The sequence below is a fragment of the Vombatus ursinus genome, unplaced genomic scaffold (genome assembly GCF_900497805.2).
Source record: "Vombatus ursinus unplaced genomic scaffold, bare-nosed wombat genome assembly UNPS02014171.1, whole genome shotgun sequence".
Classification (NCBI taxonomy): Eukaryota; Metazoa; Chordata; class Mammalia; order Diprotodontia; family Vombatidae; genus Vombatus; species Vombatus ursinus.
The window spans coordinates 4,124,496-4,151,651 of record NW_020953949.1 but is presented as its reverse complement, the minus strand read 5'-3'; the positions used below and the strand labels follow the sequence as shown (position 1 = coordinate 4,151,651).

General features: G+C 37.4%; 1 protein-coding gene across 2 annotated transcripts in view; it reads right to left on the bottom strand.

Moving 5' to 3' along the window:
• The window catches only part of ADCY9 (adenylate cyclase 9), a 178,112-nt gene that overhangs the window by 68,090 nt on the left and 82,866 nt on the right, over positions 1–27,156 (bottom strand). For both annotated transcript variants that reach the window (XM_027859742.1, XM_027859744.1), the window contains exon 2: positions 11,505–11,698. In XM_027859742.1, the coding sequence (XP_027715543.1) occupies positions 11,505–11,698 (194 nt within the window). The remainder of the gene's footprint in view (positions 1–11,504; positions 11,699–27,156) is intronic.

Sequence of the window (27,156 nt, the reverse complement as noted above, 5' to 3'; positions counted from 1 at the left end):
AAATTTTTTTTGGATAATTGCATTTCAGTATAATTGATTTCCTTTGTAATCATATATATTTTACTTTATGCATTTAAAAACATCATTCCAAGGAGTCCATAGGCTTCACCAGATTGCCAAGAGGGTCTAGGACACACACACAAAAAAAGGTTAAGAATCCCAGATAATCACTTTGCATGTGAGACCTTTGCATTTCAAGGCAAATGCCTTCACTATTATTGGTTATGAAAAATATGATGAAAATGATGTAATTCTTTTTCTAATTATCTTTATTTTAATTAAAAATGTTAGGTGAAAGATTCATTTTTTTAAATTTTTTTATGTACATTGCCTTGCACCTTAGAACCATAGCCTCCAATGCTCAATTATAAATATGACAGTAAATGTGATAGTTGAATGTTGACTTTCCCTGATTTAGTTTTTCTTAAAGTGTACCTAAGGCACTGATATAATTTGTGACTCAGTTCTGTAGTCAGAAAGACCTGAGTTCAAATATGACCTCAGATACTTACTAGCTGTGTGACCCTGGGCAAGTCACTTAACCCTGCTTGCCTCAGTTTCCTCAACTGTAAAATGAGTTGGAGAAGGAAATGGCAAATCATGCCAGTATCTTTGCCAAGAAAACCCCAAATGGGGTCACAAAGAGTCAGACACGACTGAAACAACTCAACAAGAAGAAATCCTCATTTGTAAAATGGTATGCAAAATATTCTCTCATTGTGAGGAAAGTGCTCTGTAAATTGTAAAGCTCTGTATAATCCAAGTTATGATTATTACCTCTATTTCATCCTAATGAGTTTCAAACCCTCTACAATGTTCATTGCCTTCCCCTCTTCAGTATTACCACCTCCAAAAATAAGGGACCCTTTGAATTAGGATTTGATGGCACCCTTCTGGCTTTCTACTTCCTAACTGTCCTTTTCTTACCTTTTTTTTTTTTTTAAATTGATTCCTCCTTTATCCTTACCTAACTTTAGGCCAGTATTTCCTTCCATCATATCTTAAAAACAAACATATTGAAAACAATATGGAAGAAAGAATACAGTTCAAAAATGTTTAAGCTTAATACTTAGATATCGGTACTTTTTCCTCTATACTTGTTCATTTTTTTCCACTCTTCACAATACTTGTAATACATATGCACAAATAAGCACAACAAATTCCTGTATCAGCCATGTATGAAAACATTATGTCTAATTCTGCTTCTTGAATCTATCACCTTTCTCTCAGGAAGTAGGTAGTATGCTTCATCATTGGTTCTCTGGAATCACTGTTGATCACTGTATTGATCAGAGTTCTTAAGTCTTCCAAAGTTGCTCATCTTTACAAAGTTATGGTCATTATGTAAATGGATCTCTTGGTTCTGTTTATTTCATTCTGCATCAGTGTATACAAATCTCCTGAGGTTTCCTTGAATGCTTTCCTTTTGTTATTTCTCAAAGTACAATAATATTCCATTTCATTTATATGATTTGTTTAGTTGTTACCCAATTAATGGACACCAACTCTGTTTCCAGTTCTCAGCTGCAACAAAAACTGCTGCTATGAATATTTTTCATACAAGTGGACCCTTGCCTTCTTTCTTTGATCTCTATGTGGTAGAGCCTAGCAGAGATACCTCTGGGGCAAGGTATACAGTGTAATGATTTTTTTTGCTGAGTATAATTTTGCTAATGACCTGTATTATATTGGAGCAGTAGTGACAGGAGAAAACTGTATGGTCCTGCTTTCCTAGTGTATCACACTCACATTATACCTGTTTGCCTGCATCATGCATCATTCCTGGTCTCTGGACCTTTTCATATCTTTTCTATTCTGGCTTTACTTGCCTCCTTACCCTGTTTTGAATCCATGATCAGATACTCAGAATTACTACACTAGGATCATCCATACACAGGATTATACATTCAGAATAATAGGGAATCTTAGAGACCATTGAGGCTAACCTCCTCATTTTATAGATAAAGAACCTGAAGCCTAGAGAGATGAAGTAAGAGAAGAGGAGGGAGTATACATGAGAGATGTTAATAAGGTAGAAATGAAAGTACTTGGCAACTGATTGGATATGGGGAAGTTGGGTGAGAGAGAGGAGTCCAGGGTGACACTTAGGTTGTGAGTCCAGTGACTGCGAAGATGGTGATTACCCTCAACAGTAATAGGGAAGTTAGGAAGAGGGGAGAGTTTTGGGCAAAGATAATGAGTTCACATTTAGACACACTGAATTCAAGATGTCTATGAGAGACCCAGTTCAAGATGTCTAGTAGGACATTAGAGATATAAGACCAAAGTCAGGAGAAAGGTGAGGGCTGGACAAACAGATCTGAAAATCATCTGTATAGAGATGACTGAATCCATGGGAACAGATGAGATTACATAGAGGGAGAAGAGAAGAAGTCTCAGGACAGACCCCCCCACTTAGTGACTGTGATGAGGATGAAGAGGAGATTCAGTAGGACTGGTCAGATTTGTAGGAAGAAATACAGGAGAAAGCAATGTCATGAAAACCCAGCCAGAAGAGAGTAACGGGAAAAGGGTGATTGACAATGTCAAAGACTACAAGAGATCAAGAAGGATGAGGAACGAGAAAAGACCTTCAGAGTGGGCAGTGAAGAGGTCATTGCTAATTTTAGAGACAGCAGCTTCAGCTGGATGGTGAGGTAAGAAGTCAGGCTCCAGAGACTTAAAGTGAGAGGAAGGGAAATGGAGGCACCAATTGTAGATGGTTTTCTTAAGGAGTTTGGCCACAAGAGAGAGGAGAATATGGGAGAACAGGAATCTTAACGATAACATACAGTCTGTGGCTAATGTGGGGAGCGAGCCTACCACCTCAAAGGCACTCCATTCCACTTTTAAACAGATATAATTTTTAGTAAGTTTTTCCTGAAATTAATCCTAAATTTGCTTCTTTTCAGCTTTGCTCCTGATTTTCCCCCTCTGGCAAGAGGCCCCTAAGTAGATAGAAGCCTCTCAAACACCTAATTAAAATAGAGCAAGTATAATTCCCCCTCCACATAATAGCCCTTCAGATATTTGAACACAGTTATTACCATCACCACCCTGGTCTTTCTTCTCTTTTCCAGGTTAAATACCGCCACTTTCTTCAATCTATCTTGGTATGACATAGACTTGAGGTTCTTCATTATCCTACTTCAGATGTGCTCTGGCCAGGACAGAGTACAAAGCGACTATTGTGGAAAGCTCTGACTCTTAATGTAATCCATCCCATTAGCTTTTTTGGTGTAGTTGTATCACACTGATAAATCATATTGAGCATGTACTACAATTAAACCCTAAGATCTTTTTCAGATTAACCGCTCTTGAACTATGCCTTCCCAATTTGGCATTTGAGTTGATTTTTTCAATCCAAGCCTAAGATTTTACATTTATTCTTATTGAATTTTATCTATATTGTTAGTTAATAAGCATTATTAGTTAAATGCTTACTCTGTCTAGCACCTTGCTAAGTACTAAGAATATAAATACAAGCTGAAAGAGAGTCCCTGCCCTCAAGGGGATTCCATTGTTAGGGGGGAAGACAACACATAAGAAGCTGAAAGGGTTGTGGAGGAGGGTGGTACAGAAAGTCTAGAGAGTTCAGAATGGAGCCCTGGAGAGGGATGAAGACATGGCTGACCTGTGTACTTTCCTTAAAGTGGAGGTTAAGGGGAGAACCAGCCAGTAGGAGAATAGGGTCTTAAGAGAGCAATGAGCTTAAGTCTTGGGATTCAGACCCAGACTGTTAAGAACATTCTCAATCCTGACTCCATCCATTGTGTTAGCTATTCTGAGCAACGCCACACCATCCAAAGCATCAGAGGTGAAGTTTAGCAGGTTAGGTGTGGCTGAGGTAACATGGTATAGTGAAAACAGCTCTAGGTTGGACTTCCAGGAGCCAAGACAGTAGAGTAAGAAGTAAATCACTCTCACTCTCTCTTACTTCTAAAAACCCAGAAAATATTGCCCCAGGAAAAAACTGAACAGCTCAGCCAGCAGAAAGATGGGATGCAGCAATCTTGTAGACTGGGAAGCTTGGGGGATTAATAGGAAAGGTCTTCCTTGCTCTGGTGGACAGGGAGCAGTACAGGATGGGAGGCATTCTAGCAAACCAGCAGCAAGCCCCACCTCGGCAAACCAGTGGGAGATCCTGAGTCCTAAGGTGGTGGAACAGGCAAGCACCAACACCAGGACACCCCGAGTGCCTTGGCACAGGCAGAGGAACTGATAGACTCCAGCTCAGAAAACCACCATATGTGCCAGCAGACAGGCATCCTCCAGCAGCCAAACTTCCCCGTGCTCCAGCCCAACTCCAGGAAGCACAACTCTAGGGAGGCAGACATCCTTCAACAGTCAAATGTTCCAGTGCTTCAAAGCAGCCCAGGTGAGCCGGTTTCCTCCAGATGGCCAGACCCCACCCCAACTCTGAGAGCTTCAGTACTGCTGACCTCAGCTCAGCACCAGGTAAACTGCCAGACCCCTACAAGCCTCCAGCTACCAGCACCTGAGGCCCAAGCACACAAAGCCAGTAATCAGGACCCTGGTCTCCAGCACAAGAAGCTTGGGTCAGTGTCTCCTGTCATCTAGCAGAAGAGCTCAACTTTAAAAGCTAGGAAATAGGCAAGTACCACGGGCAAAAAGCAGAAGTGAACAATGACCATAGATTCTTACTATAGGAACAGGGAAGATCAAAACACAAATTCAGAAGAGGACAACATTGTCAATATACCTAAATCTGAAACCTGAAAGGGGAATATAAACTGGTCTCAAGCCCAAAAAGCCTTCTTCAAAGAGCTCAAGAAGGATTTTAAAAGTCAAATAAGAGAGATAGAAGAAAAATTGGTAAAAGAAATGAGAGATATGCAAGAGAGAGTCAACAGCTTGGAAAAGGAGGGACAAAAATTGACTGCAGAAAACAACTCCTAGAATTGGTCAAATGGAAAAGGACACACAAAAACTCACTGAAGAGAAGAACTCCTTAAAAAGTAAAATGGGCCAAATGTAAAAGGATGTACAAAATCTAACAGAAGAAAACAACTTGTTAAAAATTAGAATGGAGCAAGTGGAAGCTAATGACTCTATGAGAGAGCAAGAATCAGTCAAACGAAATCAAAAGAATGAAAAAAAATAGAAGAAAATGTAAAATACCTCATTGGAAAAATAATTGACCTGGAAAATAGATCCAGGAGAGGGAATTTAAAAGTTATTGGTCTAGGGGCAGCTAGGTGGTGCAGCGGATACAGCACCAGCCCTAGAGTCAGGAGGACCTGAGTTCAAATCTGACCTCAGACACTTGACACTTGCTAGCTGTGTGACCCTGGGCAAGTCACTTAACCCCGTTGCCTAGTGCCACCCCCCCAAAAAAAGAATTATTGGTTTAGCTCAAAGCCATGACAAAAAAAAGAGCCTGGATAGAATTTTTCAAGAAATCATCAAGGAAAACTGCCTTGAGGCAGAACCAGAGGGTAAAATAGTCATCAAAAGAATCCTCCCATTACCTCCTGAAAGAGATCCCAAATTGAAAATGCCAAAGAATACTGTAGCCAAATTTCAAAATTATCAAGTCAAAGAAAAAATACTGCAAGCAGCCACAAAGAAACAATTTAAATATCATGGAACCACAGTCAGGATTATGCAGGACCTTGCAGCTTCTACATTAAAAGATTGGAGGGCTTGGAATATGATATTCCATAAGGTAAAGGAGCTTGGATTACAACCAAGGATCAACTACCAAGTGAAATTGAGCATAATCTTTTAGGGGTGGAAATGGACACCCAATGAAATAGGGAACTTCCAAACCTTCCTGATGAAAAAACCAGAGCTCAACAGAAATTTTGATCTTCAAATACAAGACACAAGAAAGGCCAAAAAGGGAATTAGGAAAGAAAAAAAAAAGCCAACAACATGTTATTCAATGAGGGCAAACTGTTTACATCTCTACGAGGTAAGATGATATTTGTAACTCTTGAAAACTGTATCTTTACTATGACATTTAGAAGGGGTATACTTAGAGGGTGTGTGTATAAGTTGACTTTAATGTGATGGTAAAAAATCTAATTAAGTGATGAAAAGGCATTGTACTGGGAGAAAAGGAAAAGAGGAGGCAGAAAGGGGTAAATTACATCACATGAAGAGGCACAAAGACCTATTACAGTAGAGGGAAAGAAGGGAGGGATGTGAGCATTGTTTGAACTTTACTCTCATCAGATTTGGCTCAAAGAGGGAATAATATAATCAGTTAGGTATAGGAATCTAACTTACCCTATCGGAAGTAGGAAGAGAAAGGGGAAAGAAAAGAAAGGGGGGCTGATAGAAGGGAGGGCAAATTGAGGGAGGTGGTGGTCAAAAGCATAAATCTAGTGAGGGAAAGGGAGAAAGGAGAGAGAAAAGCATAAACGGGGGGGAAATAGGTTGTTGTTGTTTTGTTTCTTCTTTCTCATGGTTGCTCCCATTGGTTCTAACTCTTCTTTACAACATGACTAATGTGAAAATAACAATTTTAAAAAAGAAGGAAAAAAACAGAGAGCTCCAGATTTGGAATCAGAGAACCTGGGTTGAAACCTCCAGTTGTGTCATTACTAGGCAAATATCTCAAAGGTGTCAAAAACAGAGGTAAAAGACCTATATGTACAGGTTGGGAATGGTTGATCCTAATGGAATTTTATCATTCCATAAAAAACTATGAAAAGGAAGGATTCTGAGAAACCTGGAAAGACTCATGTGAAATGATGCAGAATGAAGCAAGCAGAAACAGGAGAAAAAGTGCTACAAAAAAGTGCTTTTTCAGTATCATAATAAAATGATATAATAAAATAATATATAAATATTATATATAATATAACATAACAATATATATTATAATAATATATTATTATAATATATAATAAAATAATAAAATATAATAAAATAATAAAAGATAACTTTGAATGACCAATCATGACTCCAGAAGACTGATAATGAAGCATGCCTTCTACCTCTTGGCAGAAAACAGATGAACTAGAGGTACCCATATGTGAGTATGGGTGACGCCTCCATAATGACTTGTGTTTTGGAGTGTCAGAGGATGGAGATAATCCTACAGACCCAAGCGTATCTCTCAACTGCGAGAGAAATCAAAGGTAACTTGTCATTTAGCTACAATATCATCCTAGAAGAATGCTAAAACGAATAAATGAAAGTATGCTGTCAAAATTAGATGCCATTAATAAGCAAAAGCAAACTTTACAAAACAAAGCTCATCTGTGACATCTGTGATTTGCATTATATAAAGTTGCTTAGAGACCTTCATTGATGGGGCTCAATTAATGTCAGAATGAAATTAAAATATAAAAACATTAGTTAAAAATGTGGCCCCTCTGGGGCAGCTAGGTGGTGCAGTGGATAGAGCACCAGCCCTGGATTCAGGAGGACCTGAGTTCAAATCTGACCTCAGACACATAACACTTACTAGCTGTGTGACCCTGGGCAAGTCACTTAACCCCATTACCTATCCAAAAAAAAAAATGTGGCCCCTCATGTAATTTAAAAACTTTGCTTTCTAGAAATGCTTCCTAGACAAACACAATGAACCACATACAGTTTTTCAAATTGTTATGAGGGTAATCAACCTTATTAAAAAGTTCATTAAAAGGAAGTTTCTTAGCAAAATTAATTGTGTGATGATAAGTGGGCAGTATAGGGACTTTTATGCTACTGCAAAACATACTGACTTGCTTATATCAAAGTATTTCTAAGTGTGTATGTGCTAAATTAAGAAATAACCACTTTTCTTAGTGATAATAAAGATGAAGCAAATTCCTTTTATAACAAAAATTTCCTCCTGAAACATATACATGAATACATACATATACACATGTATGTTTATATATGTATATACCGTACATATATATGTAGATATTTCTGAAAAACTGGGTACTCCATTGATCATACATTTTTTTTTCATTAATGGTTAGGCTCAGATTTGCAGTCTAAGTCACATACTGCATTTTGAAGCTTTTTTACTCTTTTTTTCACTCTACATTATTTTATCTCCTCCTGTGGTTTCTGGTGGGTGCAGAATAGCCTTTTGTTATTTGAATTTCTTTTCTTTTATATTTGAAGTTTTTTCTACTGGTGGCTTGCAGAATTTGTTGTTAGTGGAATTGTTTATTTTAACAACTATGTGTTTTGAAATTTACATCATACGGTATTTTCTAGGGATAATCTGTAGATTTTTTCAATTGGCACTTTGTTTTCTATGTTCAGAAGGCAGTTTTCTTATATAATTTTCTGCATTATGATGTTCAGGGTTTTTCTGACTTAATGTTTTTTTTGGAGATCTATAATCCTTCAGTTACACTACACATCCTGTTTTTGAGATCAATAAGTTTTTCTCTTAAGGAGATCATGTTTTCTTTTCACAATATTGTTTTTTTTTCTAGACTGTCCTTTGTTTCCATATATTTGCGTACTCAATCAGTTATTCTCTCTTTTGTTTCTTTGGTGAGACTTGACACTGTAGATTCAATAATTTCTATTTTGCCACTTATTTCTACTGTGTAGGCCATAAATTCTGCCTTCACAATACTTATATTTCTTTTAAAACATTGAGGAATATCTTGCCATGGGGTTTCATACTCTCTTGAGAATCAATAGGGTTTTCTGCCTCATCATTTTACTTTATCTTATAATATTTATTCACAGACGTACCTGATCTGGAGGCTGCATTTCCCTTCTGTTATTAATACCTTTCCTGTTGGGTTACTTGCTTATAATAAAGGTCTTTAGCTGAGTTTTCTTCCTCCTGATATCCTTGGTAATTTCAGGCTTTTTCCCTTGTATTCCTCCAATGCTCATTTTGTAACTCCTTCTCGTCTCAGTGCCATTTCTTTGGGCTATACTTTAAAGTCATCTATGCCTCCTCTCATGATGGGCAATTCAAGGTTCACCAACCTTGGTCTCTGCCCCAAATGACTTCTAGGGGACAGAACTGACCTCAGTTGGATGCTGGGCTCCTTTCCCCAGGCTTTGTGGAGTGCTACACAGCCCCCCCACACCTCCCCCCGCCCACAGGTCTTCTGTTCCTCAGGTCTCTGCCTGAGATCTCTTGTGACAAAGTGCTGCCCCACTGTTGTCCCAGCTGAAGCAAGCTTCTGTCTTTGAATTTCCACAGTTCTGGGGGAGGGTGAGGCATATGAGATTGAGTTCTGCGGAAGTCTAATGGCTCGTATAGCCCTACTGCCAGACTGTGGTGGGCAGAGGATGCTGAGTGAGGGTGTGAGGTGTTAGTGAGTAGGTTTTTTTTGCTCTTAATTCACTGAATTGTTACTTTGTTTGGGCTCTTGGTGTCCTAGACCATAGAGATACCTAAAATTACTTTACCTATTGTGCATAATTCCTATTTTGGAGAAGTCATGGCATGGAGGAGCAGAAGACAAGTACTTGACTCCCCATTATTACTGTTAGTTATTCAGACAGCACAGATTTGATGGGAAGGAGGTTGTCTGTACAGTAGCCTCAAAATGCATTTTTCTTTCAGGGAAGTCTTTTTTTTTTTTTTTTTTTTTGCTTTTTGGTGAGGTAATCGGGGTTAAGTGACTTCCCCAGGGTCACACAGCTAGTAAGTGTCAAGTGTCTGAGGCTGGATTTGAACTCAGGTCCTCCTGACTCCAAGGCTGGACCTCTATCCACCGCGACATCTAGCTGCCCCTCAGGGAAGTCTTAACCCTAAGATGGCACTACAAGTATGGAAGGAAGTATACAGGATCCTTTGGAGAAGAGAGATTTTAATGGAATGTCAGACTATCACCTCACTGGAAACTCCAAGTCCAGTTCCCTTTCAAGCAAAGCCTATGGGTGACTGTGAATACTTTATGTGTGTTTTTGTACCTATTTGTGGGCTCTTATGAGTCCTTTGTATCTTCTGAATTTTCTGTGGGGTGAAATAAAGGCTGTCCTTTACCCCGCGCTTCCTAAACCCATATGGGGTCACGACCTACAGTTTAAGAAGCACTGAAGGGGTCGCAAGTGGAAAAAGTTTAAGAAGCCCTGCTTTACCCAGCATACATGTTACTTTGAGAGTTTACATAGGAATTTAAGCCTCTGTTACACACTTGCAACCTGGGTGTCATGTTCAACTACTACCTCTCTCTTACCTTGTAAATGCAGTCGGTTGCCAAGTACTGTCATTTTGATCTCCATGACATCTTTCTTACACACCCCCTCCTTTCTTCTGACACTGCCACCACCATCACCTCACACCTAAACTGCTCTAATAGTTTGCTCCTAGATTTCCCTGCCTCAACTCTCTCCCCACCCTAGTCCTTTCTTCACTTAACTATCAAACTGATATTCCCAAAGTACAAATCTGACTATGTTACCCCTTCCCCATGCAGTCACTTCCAATACCTCCTTATTACCTCCAAGACCAAACCTAAAATCCTCTGTTTGGCTTATAAGGTCCTCTACGACAGGGCCCTTTCCTAACTTTCCAGCCTTCTTACACCACACCAATTCTCCCCTCTTCTCCCCCATGTACGCTGTAATACCGCGACAACTAGCCTCCTTACTGTTCCTTACACACACAACGCTGCATTTCCTGACTGTGCCTTTTCCCTGACTGTCCCCCTTGCCTAAAACTCCTTCCTTATCTCAGCCTCTTGGCTTCCTTCAAATCTCAACTAAAGTCCTACCATCTGCAAGAGGCCTTTCCTAATTCTCCTTAATGCTAATGCCTTCCCTCTCTAATTTATCCTGTTTGTAGCTTGTTTGTACATAGTTATTTTGCATGTTGTTGTTGCCCCCCCCCCACCCCCGACTATGAGCAACTTGAGAGCAAGGCTGTTTTTTGCTTTTCTTTGTATCCTCAGAGCTCTGCATGGGGCCGGGCATATAGTAAGTGCTTCATAAATGCTAGCTGACTGACTCTGACACAAGCTATCTGTGCAGATTTCCCAGAGTTTACTCTGAGTGGAGACTTAATGAGCCTAAGAGAAAACAGCTCCCTTGGCTCAGTCCCCATATTCACAAAGTCCAGAGCTTAGGGGAGAGGGGATGGGGAAGGAGCGGGCAAGGCCCTCGGCCATGAATTATATTGAGGCATATATTGTTACAGTAAGTTAATACCAGATATCCCTTAGTGAAAAAAATAATAATCAAGTACAATTTTGTTTCTGGAGAGTTATAGGTGGGCAATGGGGGAAAGGGTGACTTTGAAATAATATATAGAAATTTTTCTCCAAATTATCTGCAGGTAGAATTACCTATTATCCACTATCATGAATCTATAAAGACAATGCAGTTGTAGAAGACAAAGAAAACTAGAACTAACAAGGGTGATCAATGTCTTTATACAAAAAAAACACAAAATCAAGAAGGCTGTATCAGAAGAAAACCAGGGTGCTGAAAATAAAAATGATCAGTTCCCCTATATACTAAGAAGTTTGTCATGAGCCAAAGTAACATTTGTCATTCTGAAAATTTTATTCTAGAATTAAAATAATGTTTTTTAAACAATATATGAAAAAACTAACCTTATTTTTATCAAAGGTTTTAAAAGTCTTCGCCAAGTCGCTGACACTCTCAGGTGGTGATGTTCCCTGTAATTTAGGGCCTGAAGACAAGCTTGAGCAATCCCCTGCCTCAAAGCCAGAAAGTAACGCTTCTGAACAGCTGCAATGGGCTTCTTTCAGGACTCTCTGACCCGAAATCAGGTATGTCTTTAAACCTATGGATAACAGTTACAATCATCAGAGATGGAAACAACCATCTAATTAGAGAAAGACCTTGATGTATACATCACATGCAACTTTTTAGGATATGAAGTAAAACTCTGTACATTAAATCGTGATTTTTCACTTACACACTTTTATTTTAGACTTATAGTCTGAGGGAAAAGTTTTTTGCTTCAAAAAAAAGACAATATTCACTCCTATAACAGTCTTCCTTACATAATTTTATAGAGGAGAAACAGGTTAAAAAAAAAGGTAGAAAAAGGTAGAGAGGAGAAATAGGTAGAAAAACATTTAAATATATAAAAAGTCCTATGACCTTTCACAGTGACAAAGAATAATTGATGTTATAAATAACTTGAGTTTACTTCAAGTAACATATCTCAATCTGTAAATTCTGGTAGCTAACGCCAGTGCCTGAGTTCAAATCCTGCCTGAGACTTACAAGCTATATGACCCTGGGCAAGTTCACTTAATCTGTTTGCCTCAGTTTCCTCATCTATAAAAATGGGCATAATAATAGTTGTCAGGATTAAATGAAGATAATATTTATAAAAGTGCTGCATAGTGCTAGCTATTATTATTACACATGAAATGGTTATGCCCACATAATTGGCATAAAAGTATGGCTACGTTGAAAATAAACCTGGTAATAAAAATCACACAGTTCTGAATTCAATTTTTATTAATTACCTATTGAATTTTAACAGTGACTTCAGGAAGCTTCTCCTTCTCCTACACTCTATCCTACAGTAGGTTTAACTCCTTCATACAATATCCATAAGAAAAGTAGGTTAAATGGACAAACTGTATGACATTTAGGGCTCTCATGGAAATCTGAGATACTATTTAAAATACACCACATATTTAATTTGCATATCACAGAGAGTTTTCAGAGATTCTATGGGACTGAAAACTTAAACAGCTTCATGAATATCCAAATTGCTCTAAGCCCTGGAGAGGCAGTATGGTATAAAGGAAAGAATCCTTAGAGCAGAAGTCCAGCTCTACCACTGACCAGCTAGCCATGTGACACTTGATAAGAAAATCATTTAACCTCTAGGATACTCCATTTCCTTATCTATCTTATAGTGTTACTAAAGTTTGAACGAGAATGTGTGAAAGCATTTTGCAAACTGTAACAGAAAATCTGTAAATATAAATGAGGCAGAAAAACACTGAATTTGAAGTCAGAAGACCTTAGTTTGCTACTCACTAGTCCTGTGACTGTGGGTTTAACTTTTCTGGCTTTGTAAAATGGGGATAATAACACATGTGATGGCTACCTTATAGGGCCATTGAAAAGAATGCTTTACAAAGTAGAAACTGCATTGTAATTGTGAGTTATTATTACTTAGTAGAATTCAGGAGCTAGATGAATAACAGAGAGATGCTTTCCCACAGAGAATTCAAGCTATATTAGTTTACTAGTAGCAGTAGATGTATATATAAAAATTCCAGGGTAGAATTTAAATAAATTGTAAATTCCTTAAGGGCAAAACAAGTCCCTCTAATTCTTTTATATGTTCAATATAGAGTAGGTGTTTAATATATGCTTATTAACGAATTATTGGGCAGTCAAATAGGCTAGGGAGAGTTTAAAACAGTAATCTCCAATATTTTTAGAAATATCATTGCTTAATCCCGTAATAGTCCTTCCCTGACAGTGCTCAACCTGATTACATTTTAAAGTGAATTATCATTATTTGTGTTTTCGGAATTCAGTAAAAAAAAAAAAAACCAACCTAGGGAATTGTAATATCAGTACTGAGAAATCATTTAGATGAATATTTTTAAATGCTAGGACATAGCTGAATAAAAACCTTTAAGATTCATTCTATATGGGCCTTGAACTTCTACGACTTCCTTGAAATTTTATATTCTTACTAATAAAAATACATACATGCATTATGCTTTGATTCATAAATCAATCACTGCCCTAACTGATGAAATGGGCAGGTAAGAGGTGCAGTAAATAGTATGCCAAGTCTGGAGTCAAGAAGACTGGAGTTCAAATGCAACCTCAAACTTCAACCTAATAAATATTAGCTGTGTGACCCTGGGGCAAAGCCATTTAATCTTGTTTGCCTCAGTTTCCTTATATGTAAAATTAGCTAGAGAAGGAAATGGCAAACCACTCTGGTATCTTTACCAAGAAAACCTCAAATGCGGTCACTAAGAGTCAGACGTGACTGGAGAACGACTGAACAAAAAACTGATAAAATGCCTAGCTTTGAAGGAGAATGAATGCACAAAAGGAAAATGTTAATATAACAAATTATCATGCCTCACATTTGTTCACTGATATATGTAGTTGAAAGAGCACTAGATTTGAAGTGGGAATGATGAGGATAGGATCTAGACCCCAAAAAGGAAAAATCCTCCCACTTGGCCAAATCTCTGGCGTTAGCCTGAGGCTATAATCCCATCACCTGGCCTTTCATTGTGGCTACACTCAATCTACCTCCCTATGGCCCCAGGCCACTTTCCCCCCTCAATCCTATCTAGGCTCCATTCTCCTTTGGCCACATTGTCCAGGTCCCTGGAGTTCTATTACCTCACAGACTACTTGGCCACTCCTAGATCCCTTCCATAGTCTTTCTGTATTTAAGGTCCACCTTGTCTCCGTTAAGATGCTCAGATTCTTATAATCTAGCCACTGCTCAGATTGCTCACAGGTGCTCAGATTCCTTAAGAGTCTGGCCAGTGTGGTAGATCTTTAATAAACCTTGTCTTTGGCTGAAAGAAGGCTTGGGTCGAATTCTTTCAGGCAGGACATGTGTCATGTGTGTCATGATCTCGGGGTTCCAGCACTCCTAAACCTCTAGACATCACCAAGAAGACTTTGGTTTAAATTCTGGCTCTGCTATTCACTACTTCTGTAAACTTGGGCAAGTCATTTAACTTTGCCTGGTCATATGATTTCCTCATTTGTTTAAAAAAAAAAAAGGTTAGATTGGATGATCTCCAAGGTTCCTTCCAGCTCCACCTTTTTACAATAAATGAAATTAAGTGAAATATTTTCAAACACTTTCTAACTGTAAACTACTATATAAATTCAAGGGGTAGGTTATTCTTCTCAGATCATATAATTTATAACACTTAATTGATTTCCTCATTTCAGCTTGGGGGAGAACTCAAAGGGACCCAAGGATGGAGGAGAGAAAAATCATACTTCTGTTCCTTGTAGGGTTCACTAAGGTGTTAAGTTATTTGTGCCTGGCTAACCTTTAAAGAACTGTTTAACTGAGACAAAAGTCCTTCTCAGCTGGACTCAGGAACTCCTTCTACAAGGCATTGTGGCCAAGCATTAAAGAGAGGAGTCAGGCTTAGGCTTCTCTCTAACCAGCTGTGACCTTTGGCAAGACATTTCTTTCTCTGAAAGTTCTTCCTTAGACTAGATGACCCAAAAGCTCCCTTACACCTCTATATTTCAAGAACTATGAGTATCAGATTATAGGAATTCAGGATGTGTGTAGCCTTTAGGGGAGTCAGAAAGAGATATGGCCAGTGCTACATATAGGTACCAAGGAATTTGGAAGGTGATACAAAATCCCATGTTGGGGGCTAGAAATCTTACCCCTTTGAAAACTGACAATTTTCCTTGCTGCCAGAGAGTCTGTTGGTTTTGTTTTTTTTTTTTTAATTGGTGGGGTGGCAGATTGGTGTAGGATGTATAAAGTTTCCATTGTGCCTTAGGCTGGCTATGGAAAAATAACCATGACAGTGTGCTTCCCAGCCTTTCTCAGTTCTGAGCCTCAACCCCAGATGAGTCTATAAAATACCAGAAATATCTGAGTGGAGCTATCAAAACCAGAGCTACTTCACTTGTGCAGGGAAAGAAGACATCCTCCACTCATTTGAGTACCAAAAAGGTTCTCTCTCCACAGCAGCAGTTGTTTTAAAATAAACTTTTCTCCCAAGGGGTTTAAATATAGTCTCATTAACCTGAAGAGAAAGTAAAGTAGGATGTTGCCTGAGGACTGCAACAATTAATACACCAAAAAAAGCTCATCAATCAGGGCCTAAGAATTCTCAAATATAAGTTTCTTCCCTACAAATGTACACATACAGTTCTTTTCAAGAGATTGTTTTAATTACTTTAGAAGAGCAGTATAACCTTCACAAGGGCAACAAATAGGCAGAGAAGGAACAAATGCTTCCAAGTATGCCACCACAATATGCCCCCAAGGCACTGGCGGCTCTTTAAGATTCGGATAAATTTCCCACTGTCACATTCATCCCACTCCCCCAAAACAACAGCAGCTGGAAGGTGATATATATATATCATCAGTTTCATCTGGCTGGTAATAAGGAATTTTTTTCTTGTTCCTTATATACATGAAAAAGAATTGGTGACAGCAGAAAAAACACAGGATTTTCAGCGGCGACACCTGGCCTTGAATTCTGTCTTTGCCCCTTATCCTTACAAGGAGACTGAAACTTTTCTAATAATAATAATTAATAGCTAAGATTTATATAGCGCTTACTATGTGCCAGGCACTGTCCTAAGCACTTTACAATTATCTAATTTGATCCTCCCAACAACCCTGAGAGGTAGGTAGGTGCTATTATGATTCCGCATTTTACAGATGAGGAAACTGAGGCAAACAGAAGTGAAGTGACTTGCCCAGGGTCACACAGCTGTTAAGTATCTGAAGCTGGATTTGTACTCAGGTCTTCCTGACTTTAGGCCAGGGTTCTATCTGCTGGGCCATATGGCTAAAATGTACCCCTAAAGCAATTAGACTTTCTTTAGAAAAAATATAAGGGCAGATTTCCAGGCCTTGTGAGAACAAAGGACTAACAGAAACAAGGAAGCTAGGTGGCACAGTGGATACAGCATTGGGCCTGTAGTCAGGAAGACTCATTTTCCTGAGTTCAAATTTGCCCTCAGACACTAACTGTGTGACCCTTTGCAAGTCACTCAACCCTGTTTGCCTCAGTTTCCTCAACTATAAAATGAGCTGGAGTAGGAAATGGTAAACCACTCCAGCATCTTTGCTAAGAAACTCTCAAATGGGGTAATGAAGAGTCTGACAGGACTGAAACAACTGAACAACAATGATAGATAAATATGCATATTAAAGACAGGAAAGTAGGCTAGCTGGGTCCTGATTCTGACTGATTTGCAGCTAAGCCAGGGACAATTTGTAACTATATAAGAGAGGTTAAAATAAAGGTCCTTATCTATAACAGAAGGCTTTTGATCTCTGGCAGCTAGATAACACAGTGGATACAGAATTGGATTTGGGAGTCACCAAGACCTGAATTCAAATACTGCCTCAAAGTCTTACTAACTGTGAGACCCTAGACAAGTCACTTAACCCTTCTCAATGTTACTTTCCTCTTCTGTAAAGTGGAGATGATAATAATAGTACCCACTTCAGGCAGTTATAGTGAGGATCAAATGAGATACCATATGCAAAGTGCTTGGACAACCTTAAAGTACCAAATCAATGCTAGCTATTATAATTGTTAAGAGGACAGATCTAATTTTAGCTTGGGGGTACTCTGGGGGCTTTTGCTGGATTGGTATGGTGACTATGACTAAAAAGCTGTCAGTCTATTCTTATCAGGGCAATTCTAACCATTATATTTCAGGCTCAAGGGAAAGAGGCAGGATGGAGACACATCACACCCAGTAAGAAGCAGGCATAGTAGAGATACCGTGCATGGAGAGGTGCAGGCCTAAGGAAGATGAAACATCATTCACCTTCAAAAGTGTGAATTGTCCCTCTATTCTCCTCCTGTCCCCTTGTATGTGATCCCAACATACTCATTCTCTGCACTGATGCTGTACATATTTGTGGAACAGTGTGTCCTGTGTTTCTGGGGAGAATATTCTTCTTACTCTATTATTTCATTAAATTTTGAACTTTACTTTGAACTATGTCTTTTGGCTAATTAGAAAAAAGTAGATATCAAACAGGGCTTATGAACTATCATTTTGAGTAAATATGGACACAACGAAAACCTTAAACCTGGGGCAGTTATTCTGGGGACTTCATGTGAGAGAGGAGGTATACCATAGGTGCTACATTCTCATTTATAAAATGGGGGTAATAACATACATACTACCTACTTAATAGCATGTTGTGAATAGAGAACTGTATATATTGCAAAGAATATTATAAACATGAGCTTTTATGATAAGTCAGAAAAGCATCTAGTGAATTACTTCATAAATAACGGTGCCAATATTATTTCTAGTTTGAATTTCTCTTTACTGAGGCATAATGCAAATGTTACAGGAACCAAACCGAGGTCTCCAAACCACTCATTGCAGAGAAAAGTGATAAGCTAATTATTTACAATTCAATTTAATTAGCTCAATTAAGCGAGGTCTTAAGCTTTGATCATAGTTTAACTCTATTGGCTAAGCTTAGCTTCCTGGTTTGAAATGCAAAATGTGAAATTTTAAAGGACTTACACTGAGAAACCATTGTAAGTGAATTAACTATTAAATAAGTAATAAGAGATGAATAGGCCTTGAAGTCTAAAATTTAGGAATGGGCATTCAGAAATAACCTCACTTAGAGCAGTGGTTTGTTCATACCTCAAGGGCTACACAAGTCACTCCACTAGGATGTATGAAAACAGAGAAGAACTGCATAAACATTCAGGGTGCTTATAGTCATAGCCTGCCTGCCTGCTCTTCTCCTTGCCTGTGTCCACTGTGGGCCACTCTAAAAGGGCAGCCATGTGCCCAGCCCCAAGCAGGCAGGCAGGTGGGCAGGCAGTCATTCTCTGTACTCACACACCTTTGTCCACCAATGTAAGGAAACTTTCTCACTTTCTCTTGACATGATTGGGGTACTATTAGAACACTCTGGCTGTCTACATGTCATTCCAAATTCTTGCCACATCTTTTTCTTTCATACAATTCCTTAATGAAGTATCTTATTTCTGTTCTTCTTTGGAGCTCCTCATTGGTTATGTGTTGCAGTCTACTGATACTCACCCTGTGCCTCCATTACCTTCTAAATGACATTAATTTTTAATTCTTTGAAAGCAGGTATATTCCATGTTTTTATGCCATACAGAAGTATTGGTAGAATTCTAGTATTTAAAAATGAGTCTTTGTTTTTATGAGGAAGGTAGGAGTAGTAAAAGAAGTCTGCAAATTCTCCAAGGCAATCCAGCCTATCTTCCTCTCTCTTGGGCTGTGCTCTTGAATCTCTAGACTTTTATACCTTGCTTTCAAGCAGGTACCCTGTCTACCTGTCTATCTCTATTTTATGAAAGAGATGGAGTTTTTTTTTAAGAAAGTTAAATATTTTTATCAATGAAAAAAAGTGTTTGAGGAAAAAATTAAAAAGAAATGAGACCTATGGAAGAAAGAATTGTAAAGGGAATGTATAGCTTGGCAAAAGAGGCACAAAACCGTCCTCAAGCAACAAACTGAAAATTGGAATGGCCCAAATAGAAGCTAGTTATGTAGATCATAAAAGATTTAGAAACCACCATAATAAAGAAACAGAGAACTTGGAATATAATATTTTTTTTTGCCTTTTTTTTTTTTGCTTTTTTGGTGAGGCAATCGAGGTTAAGTGACTTGCCCAGGTCCCACAGCTAGTAAGTGTCATGTGTCTGAGGCCGGATTTGAAGTCAGGTCCTCCTGATTCTAAGGCTGGAGCTCTATCTACTGCGCCACCTCGGTGTCCCAGAATATAATATTCAAGATGGCTCACAGCCAAGAATAACTTAATCAGCAAAGCTGAGTATGATCCTAAAAGGGGAAAAAATGGATCCTTAATGCAATAGAGGACTTCTAAGAATTCCTGATGAAAAGTTAAGAGATACACAGAATCCTTCTGGGGTAAGAGAAACATAAAAAGATAAACATGAGTGAATGATCATAATGGACTAAATAAGGATAAATGGTTTATGTTTTAATATGGGGAACTGATGCATATGTTCCTTCTGAAACCTATCATCAGCCAGGATTATAGAGGGAGTCTAATTCAGACAAAGGGCCTGGAAGTGGTTTTGTCATGTCTTGATTTTAAAAAATGGGAAGGGTGGGGAAAAAGGGATGGGGGGAGAAAGGATGAGAGAAGAATATTACAGAAAATTATCTTACATAATAGGGGTGTACAAGTAGAAGTCTATACAAACAAAGAGGAAAGGCGCAGTAGATAGAGCTCCAGCCTTAGAGTCTGGAGGACCTGACTTCAAATCTGGCCTCAGACACATGACACTTACTAGCTGTGGGTCCCGGGCAAGTCACTTAACTCTGCTTGCCTCACCAAAAAAGCAAAAAAAAAAAAAAAGGCAAAAAAAAAATTATATTCCAAGTTCTCTGTTTCTTCATTATGGTGGTTTCTGAATCTTTTATGATCTACATAACTAGCTTCTATTTGGGCCATTCCAATTTTCAGTTTGTTGCTTGAGGACAGTTTTGTCCTGGGTAACACTTGAACCTTACTCTCATCTAGGGGAAAAATACACACATACACATACACACAAACACACAGTTAGGTAGAAAACTATCACTTAAAATAGAATGAGGAGGAAAAGGGGAGAAAGGAGAAGGTAGATAAATTATGGGAAGGATAAGTCATAAGCAGAACAAATTCTAAGAATGTACAAAATATTGATAGCAGTTCTTTTTCCTATTTCAAAGAACTGGAAACTGGAGAGGTGCTCATCAACTGGAGAATGGTTGAACAAATTATGGTTTACAAATGAAATAAGAATACTATTGTGCTGTAAGAAATTATGACAAAGATGGTTTCAGAGAAACCTGGCAAGACTTTTTTTTTTAAACTGATGCAGAATGAAGTGAGCAGAACCAAGACAACAATTTATACAATGACAATATTGGAAAGACAAACAACTTTGAAAAACTTAGGAACTCAGATCGGTGTAATAAACAAAGACAATTCCAGAAAATTCATAAGGAAAAATTCTACCTACTTCCTGAGAGAGAGAAAAAGACTCAAGAAAGTATTTTTTTGGGGGGGACATGGTCAATGAGATAATTTATTTTGTTTGACTATAGATGTTTGCAACAGGGGTGTTCTTTTTCTATTTTTTTGTCAATTGGAGGTAAAGGAAGGGAGATAGAGAGGGCAAATTTTCGCTGAATGAAAAAAAAATTAATAAAAAAAAGCATAGTAGTCAATGTATTCAAGATTTGCAAGAAAAGACAGGTAGAATCCCAAGGCTTAAAATTTTATAGGGGAAGTTGGAAGCAAGGGGAATTGGATACTCTAAAGAATGAAAATTTGAAGACACAAATAGAATCCATTCCAATGAGAAAGAAAAGCAGAAGCTTTGAAATAGGTCAATATAGATGCACAGGAAACTTATTGACCAACTTAAGATTTCAAAAAGACTAGATTATAAATAAAACTTTCTTAACAGTAATCACCAGACCATGTACATAACCACCTGTTAGCATAACCTTAAAGAAATCAGGATTATCTCCATATCACAATTAGGCATTAGAATTTAACTATAATATATACAAATATATAAGATGTATATTAGAGAGACTCACATAAAATGTTTTACGGGGACCATAAGTCCAAAAGTCATTACCAACTGAAGAAATTGTGGAAGTAGTAGTATTTCATATGTAGAAGCGCATGGAATCTCAGTTGGGAAGGACCTCAAAAATCACCTAGTTTAACTCATTATCTAAAGCATAACTCCTCTTTACAGAATCTCCCAGCACCACACACACACACAAACACTCACACACACACACACACACACAGAGACACGCAGATACACACATACATACACACACACACACACACTCAGACATGGTCCTCTAGCCTTTACTTGAAAATGCACAGTAATGGGGAATTCACTTTAAGTAACTTTTTTTTTATTTGCTAAGATATCTCATGATTAATATAACAGATTGAAGGGAGGTGGACTATGAGCAGTGGATCATTGAATCACAGATTTAGTGCTGGAGGGGACTTAAGGGGTCATCTAGTTCAACTCTATCATTTCACTGATAAGGAAAAAGAGGACCAGGGATATTAAATTATTTTATTGCTCAAGGTACATGGGTAGTGTGTAGCAGAGCTAGGATTCAATGTATATCCTATGAATCCAAATTTAAAGCTCTTTCCACACTATCAGCTACATCCTATATATAGTGAACCCAAGTATGTTCTCATAAACTATGTGGCAGTAGTGATGCTATAATGCTTGTAGTCAATGTGTGCACAATTTTTGTTCTGCTGATACTGCTTTGAATAATATAGGTTTTAGCATATTTCCTTCTATTCATATTCTTCTTTTTGTGGTACCATAAAATTGTATTAGACTAATATGTTGCCATTTGTTTAGCAACTTTCCAATTATCAGACATTCAATCCAATCTGATTTTTTTTAAAAACACGTATTACACCAACTATGTGCAAAGTACTAAGCTAGATACAAGGGATATAGGGCAAAACCCCAAAACTCCCCTGTTCTAAAGGTCCTTACTCTGTATGGGGAAATATGATAAGTACACAGCTAAGTAAATAGAAAGTAATTTCATAAGGGAGAGACTAGAGTACTAACAACTAAGAGGATGAGGAAAAGCTTCCCTAGGAGATGGCACTTTGGCTGAGGCACGAAGTAAACCAAGGATTTAGGAAGTGGTAATGAGAAGGGAGTACATCCATGGTATGGGCCTGAGTCAAGATATATAGATAAAAAATAGCATGCTGAACAGCAGAGAAGTACTTCAAGGTAAAAACAAAGAAGAAAAAAGATCTAAAGAAACAGATGATATCCCACTATGTCAGGAGGTTGGATGATAGAAGAACAAGAAACAAAGGAGGAAGGGAAGAAAAAGTCCCAGTAGATGCATGTCTAAATAACCATTATGAAGCTTTTCCTAGTGAGCAGGAAGTTGAACCACCATAGGGAACAGCTAACAGGCACAGACAGTATTTTTATTTTTCTCATAGTGTCCGGAAAATTTTGCCTATTTATCTTTATACTTCTTTCTTTGCAGATAGTAGCTACTTAATAAATGTTACATATTGAATTTTTTTTCTCTTTTTTTTCTTTTTGGCTAGGCAATGGGGTTAAGTGACTTGCCCAGGGTCATACAGCTAGTAAGTGTTACATGTCTGAGGCTGGATTTGAACTCAGGTCCTCTACATATTGAATTTTTAAACATTAATAATGGCAAAGTTTTATAAGCAACAGCTTTCATATCTCTAGACAGAGATCCTAAAACAATTCTTTTCTTTACAGAAAAGTATTTGAATGTCTTTATAATACTGATTCTTTTTTAAAAATCTCATTCTTAATTGATAACTTTTGTTTTTACATTACCTTGATTTCCAAATATATCCCTCATCCCTCTCCTACCCATCCAGCCTACCCCTCTGGCAAGAATTTAAAAAGAAAGAGGGAAAAAAAGCAGTTTAATGAAGTCAATCAACATCTCAATTGCATCTGACAGTCAGACATGACTGAAGAAGCACATATAATTCTACATGCATAGTTCCCCACCTCTACAATGCATCCACAGAGGGAGGGAAGAAGGGAAGGATGGAGAGAGAGAGAGAGAGAGAGAGAGAGAGAGAGAGAGAGAGAGAGAGAGAGAGAGAGAGAGAGAGAGTATGTGTGTGTGTCTTAATTCCTTTCAAGTGCAAAATTTGGTCATTATAAATTGACATTACTGCTTTTAATTTAATTTTATTGTTCTTTGCATTTACAATGTTGTAAACATTATGTCTATTTTTTCCTGGTTCTGCTTACTTTACTCTGCATGGTGATTTACTTTGCTTTCAAAAAGTAGGCTGTTTTCAACTGCTCAAAGACTTGATGGAAATAAAATCATTAATGCTGAAAGACTCAAACTTTCTATGAATTACCAAACTGCAAAATTCAGTGTTAGTTATATGCAGCATAAACATTTTAAATATGAGACCTCTATTATTAGGATATCTACAATGCATAAAATGAGTTGAGGGAAAAACAGAAAGTTTTGAAAAAGGAGATATTTTTTCATTCATTCATTCATTCAAGAATATTTGTTAAACACCTAGTATTCATAAAGCACAGTGCTAAGTATTCAGGGTAATAAAAAGAAAATTGAGAAATGGTCCTTGAGTTCAAGCCACTCACAATCTAGCAAGAAATACAACACGTTAATATAGAATAATTACACAGTGAACTATAAATTAAAATAGAATGTAGTTAAAAAAGTATAAAACATGATGCACAGTCAGAAGAAAGAAAGACCATTTTAAAATAGACATAACTGGTCAAAGAAAAAGACAATATAGCTAGGTGCCCAGAATTTTTTTTTAGGCACCTGGAATACTAAAACATTAAGCAGGAAAAATTTAGAAATTGGAAACTGGAAATACATAAAATGTATACAGTACCTCCTCCCCTGCTCCAGGCCCCTACTATTGCTATAGCCCCTAATGGACTAGGGGCTTCCCAGAGTTTCCCAGAGAGTGTTGGACTACTTCTCCCTTTATGGTCTAGGCAGGGGTTAGCCATGAGGGGTTACAGGTGGTTTTCTAGTCTTGGCTCACATGCTCATATTTGTTGTGTTTCTATTGATTACCAGTCAGCCAGATTTAATTAGCTCTTAGAAATAAGTATTTACTAAAGTACTACATAATAAAAAGAGCTGGTACAAAACATCCCCACAAAATTCTGGGATCATTTTCCTACAAGAGTATACAAAGCCCAGGGAAACATAGGCTCACTTAGCGAGCACATATGACTAAGTAGTAACACAGCTTCTGGTTGGCTGGAAGTCCTTTTCTTCCTTCCTGGAATATCAATGAAATTCTTTTGAACTGTAACTCCCTACTGGGCCCTGAGGATCTGGGCCCTTCTACAGTGTTAAATCTGCATTTCTCTCAGCCCCAGAAAGGTCACACTCCCTGAAACTCCTTTTCTTCAGTATGCATATTTGTCCTCTCACCACTTCCACCTGGATGCAATTTTTGTTACTGATCCATTCTCTCAGATGACATGGTCAATGATAGTAAAGTTTCCCAGTATCTCTGGACTCATTTCCCCTTTCCCCCTTTGTTGTCCTCTGGTAACAGATGCAAGGATCTGGTTCATCAAAACATTCCAAAAGTTAAACTATTTTCCTGCTCTAATACATTTCCCTGATATTCCTAGGGCCAAAGGTATGTCTAATTCTTTAAATCACAATATATTTTATTATCTTATTTCATCCAATGGCTTGAAGCTTGTGTGAAACCAAAATTTATTGGATTGACAGATTCTATATAGATGCCTAAGAATTGTTTCCACCTATTTTACAGATTTGATTAATTGACTGATTCTGTAATTCAATCTAAGTGGCATTTTCACCTAAAAAAAATTTCACGGAGTAGGGCATCTTTTAAGTTATATTAATCAGGGCCCAGAGGTATAAGACACCCCTCTTACATGTGTATGAATGAAATGAAAGAGAAAAGAGAGGATTTATAGAAAGCCTATGCATATTTAAGACTAATAAAAAGAATAAGCACCAGGGAAGAAATTCAAATAATACTTACAGAAAAGTTAGGTAAGAGAGTTGAAGGATGGCAGTGAACTCAAAGGCAATAATTACTGAAACAAACCTATAAGAGAAGAGAATTTCATGCATTCAAGGCTATGTTTTGATAAAAAAAAGATGCAGAAGTGACAAAGAATATTTTCATAGTAAACTTCAGAAAAGAGTGTAAATCAAAAAGATTATAAGGAAGAATCATGATTTTCAAAGGAAACTATAATATATAGATTTTAAATAGTGAGAAGGGATTATGAAAAGATCAAGAAATGAAAACAGACTCTCAACTTTGTGTTAATAATCAGATGCTAACAATTAATTTTATCTTGGGCAAGAGAATGTCCAATTACATTTGAAGTAAAGAACTAAAGAAAACATTACTTGAAGTGAATATGATAAGATGTATAAATACAGATCAAAGATTAGGAGGAACAGTTAGTGTGGTATACTGGAAAGGTCAACGGACTTGGAATCAGGAGAAAACGGGCTCAAATTTTGCCTCTGATGTTATGTGACAAAGTCACTCACTCTTTCAGATCCTATTTCCTCATTTGCAAAATTGGGATAAAAATGGTAGTCCCTACCTCAGAGACTTATTGTGAAGATCAAATGACATAATCCATGTTTTGTAAAGTACTATATAAATGTAAATTGCAATTCTGCCCCAGTAAAACACAAGTTTCTTGAGAGTAAGGTTGTTTTCATTTTTGCCTTTATATTCCCAGCACTTGGTATATTGCCTTGCATGCTACAGTTTTTGAAAGTTTGTTGAATTGAAGAAATACAAGAGATAAAAGGAGTAAGGCTTATGAGAGAAAGGAGAAGAGGATGTATAGGAGAAGCAAAGTATCCTTGGGTAAGCAAGGAAAAGGCTAAGGCATAAAAGTGAGGCAAAAGAAAAATAAAGAGAGGCCTAGAAAGCAAAATGAGTAGTAGAATAGGGCAAGTATAAACATGGCTAAAAATTGAAGGAAGGTAAACAACTCCAAAGAAAATGATAAATCCAACATGGAAGAATTCAGAAGGCAAGGAAAGGAAAATTACACACACACACACACACACACACACACACACACACACACACACACATACACGTACTTTAAAAAATTACCAAATCAGAAAATTAATACACAAAAATATCTACAATAAATTTGAAGAAAAATACAATGCAAAAAGAAATTTAAGACAGTGAAAATGACAAAAAAAAGACCAAAGAAAAGGAACTAAGGATGAAGAGAATAATTAAGCGAAAAGTTGCAAAAGAAGGGCTCCTGAGGGGGAAAAAAAAAGAAATAAATATAAAGAGAACAGTAGGATTTATGAACCAATATGAGGCTATTTAAATATGAACAGCAAATGTAAAGAGATGAACTGAAAGATAGTATCAAGAGGTCTTCAGATTATAAACTATATGGGCTGCAAGGGAAATAAAATACTAATGCTAATATTTTTAAAAATTAGCCTCATAATTAATTAATGTTTGGATCAATATGCCTATGATCATACATACTTCAAATATTAAGAAAGGTAACAGAAAATAAACTAAGGACACAGCTACAAATGATCCCTGTATAAATTGTGACTATATGCATTAATAGTACTTTTCTGAACAATCAATTCCATCAATTATTCAGGGATAGGAAATGGCAACTGAACTAACCTATAGCTGTATCCTGGATATTTCAGGCACATAGATCCAGACTTAGGTAAGAAGAATAAGTTAAACTAGAGGAGAAATTTACAGATTTTGGTCAATTAGAAAGATATGTGATTTAAATGTCCTAATAAATGAAACAAGTAAGAAATTAACAAAGAAGAAAATATATGCATCTAGTCATTTTTAAATCAAAAGGCTGTTTCTGATATCATTTCCTAAAATAAAGTGGATGTCAGGAAATTAAATGGTATGCATTAATTTGTTCATTCATTCAGTAACATTTATCAAGTACTTGCTAC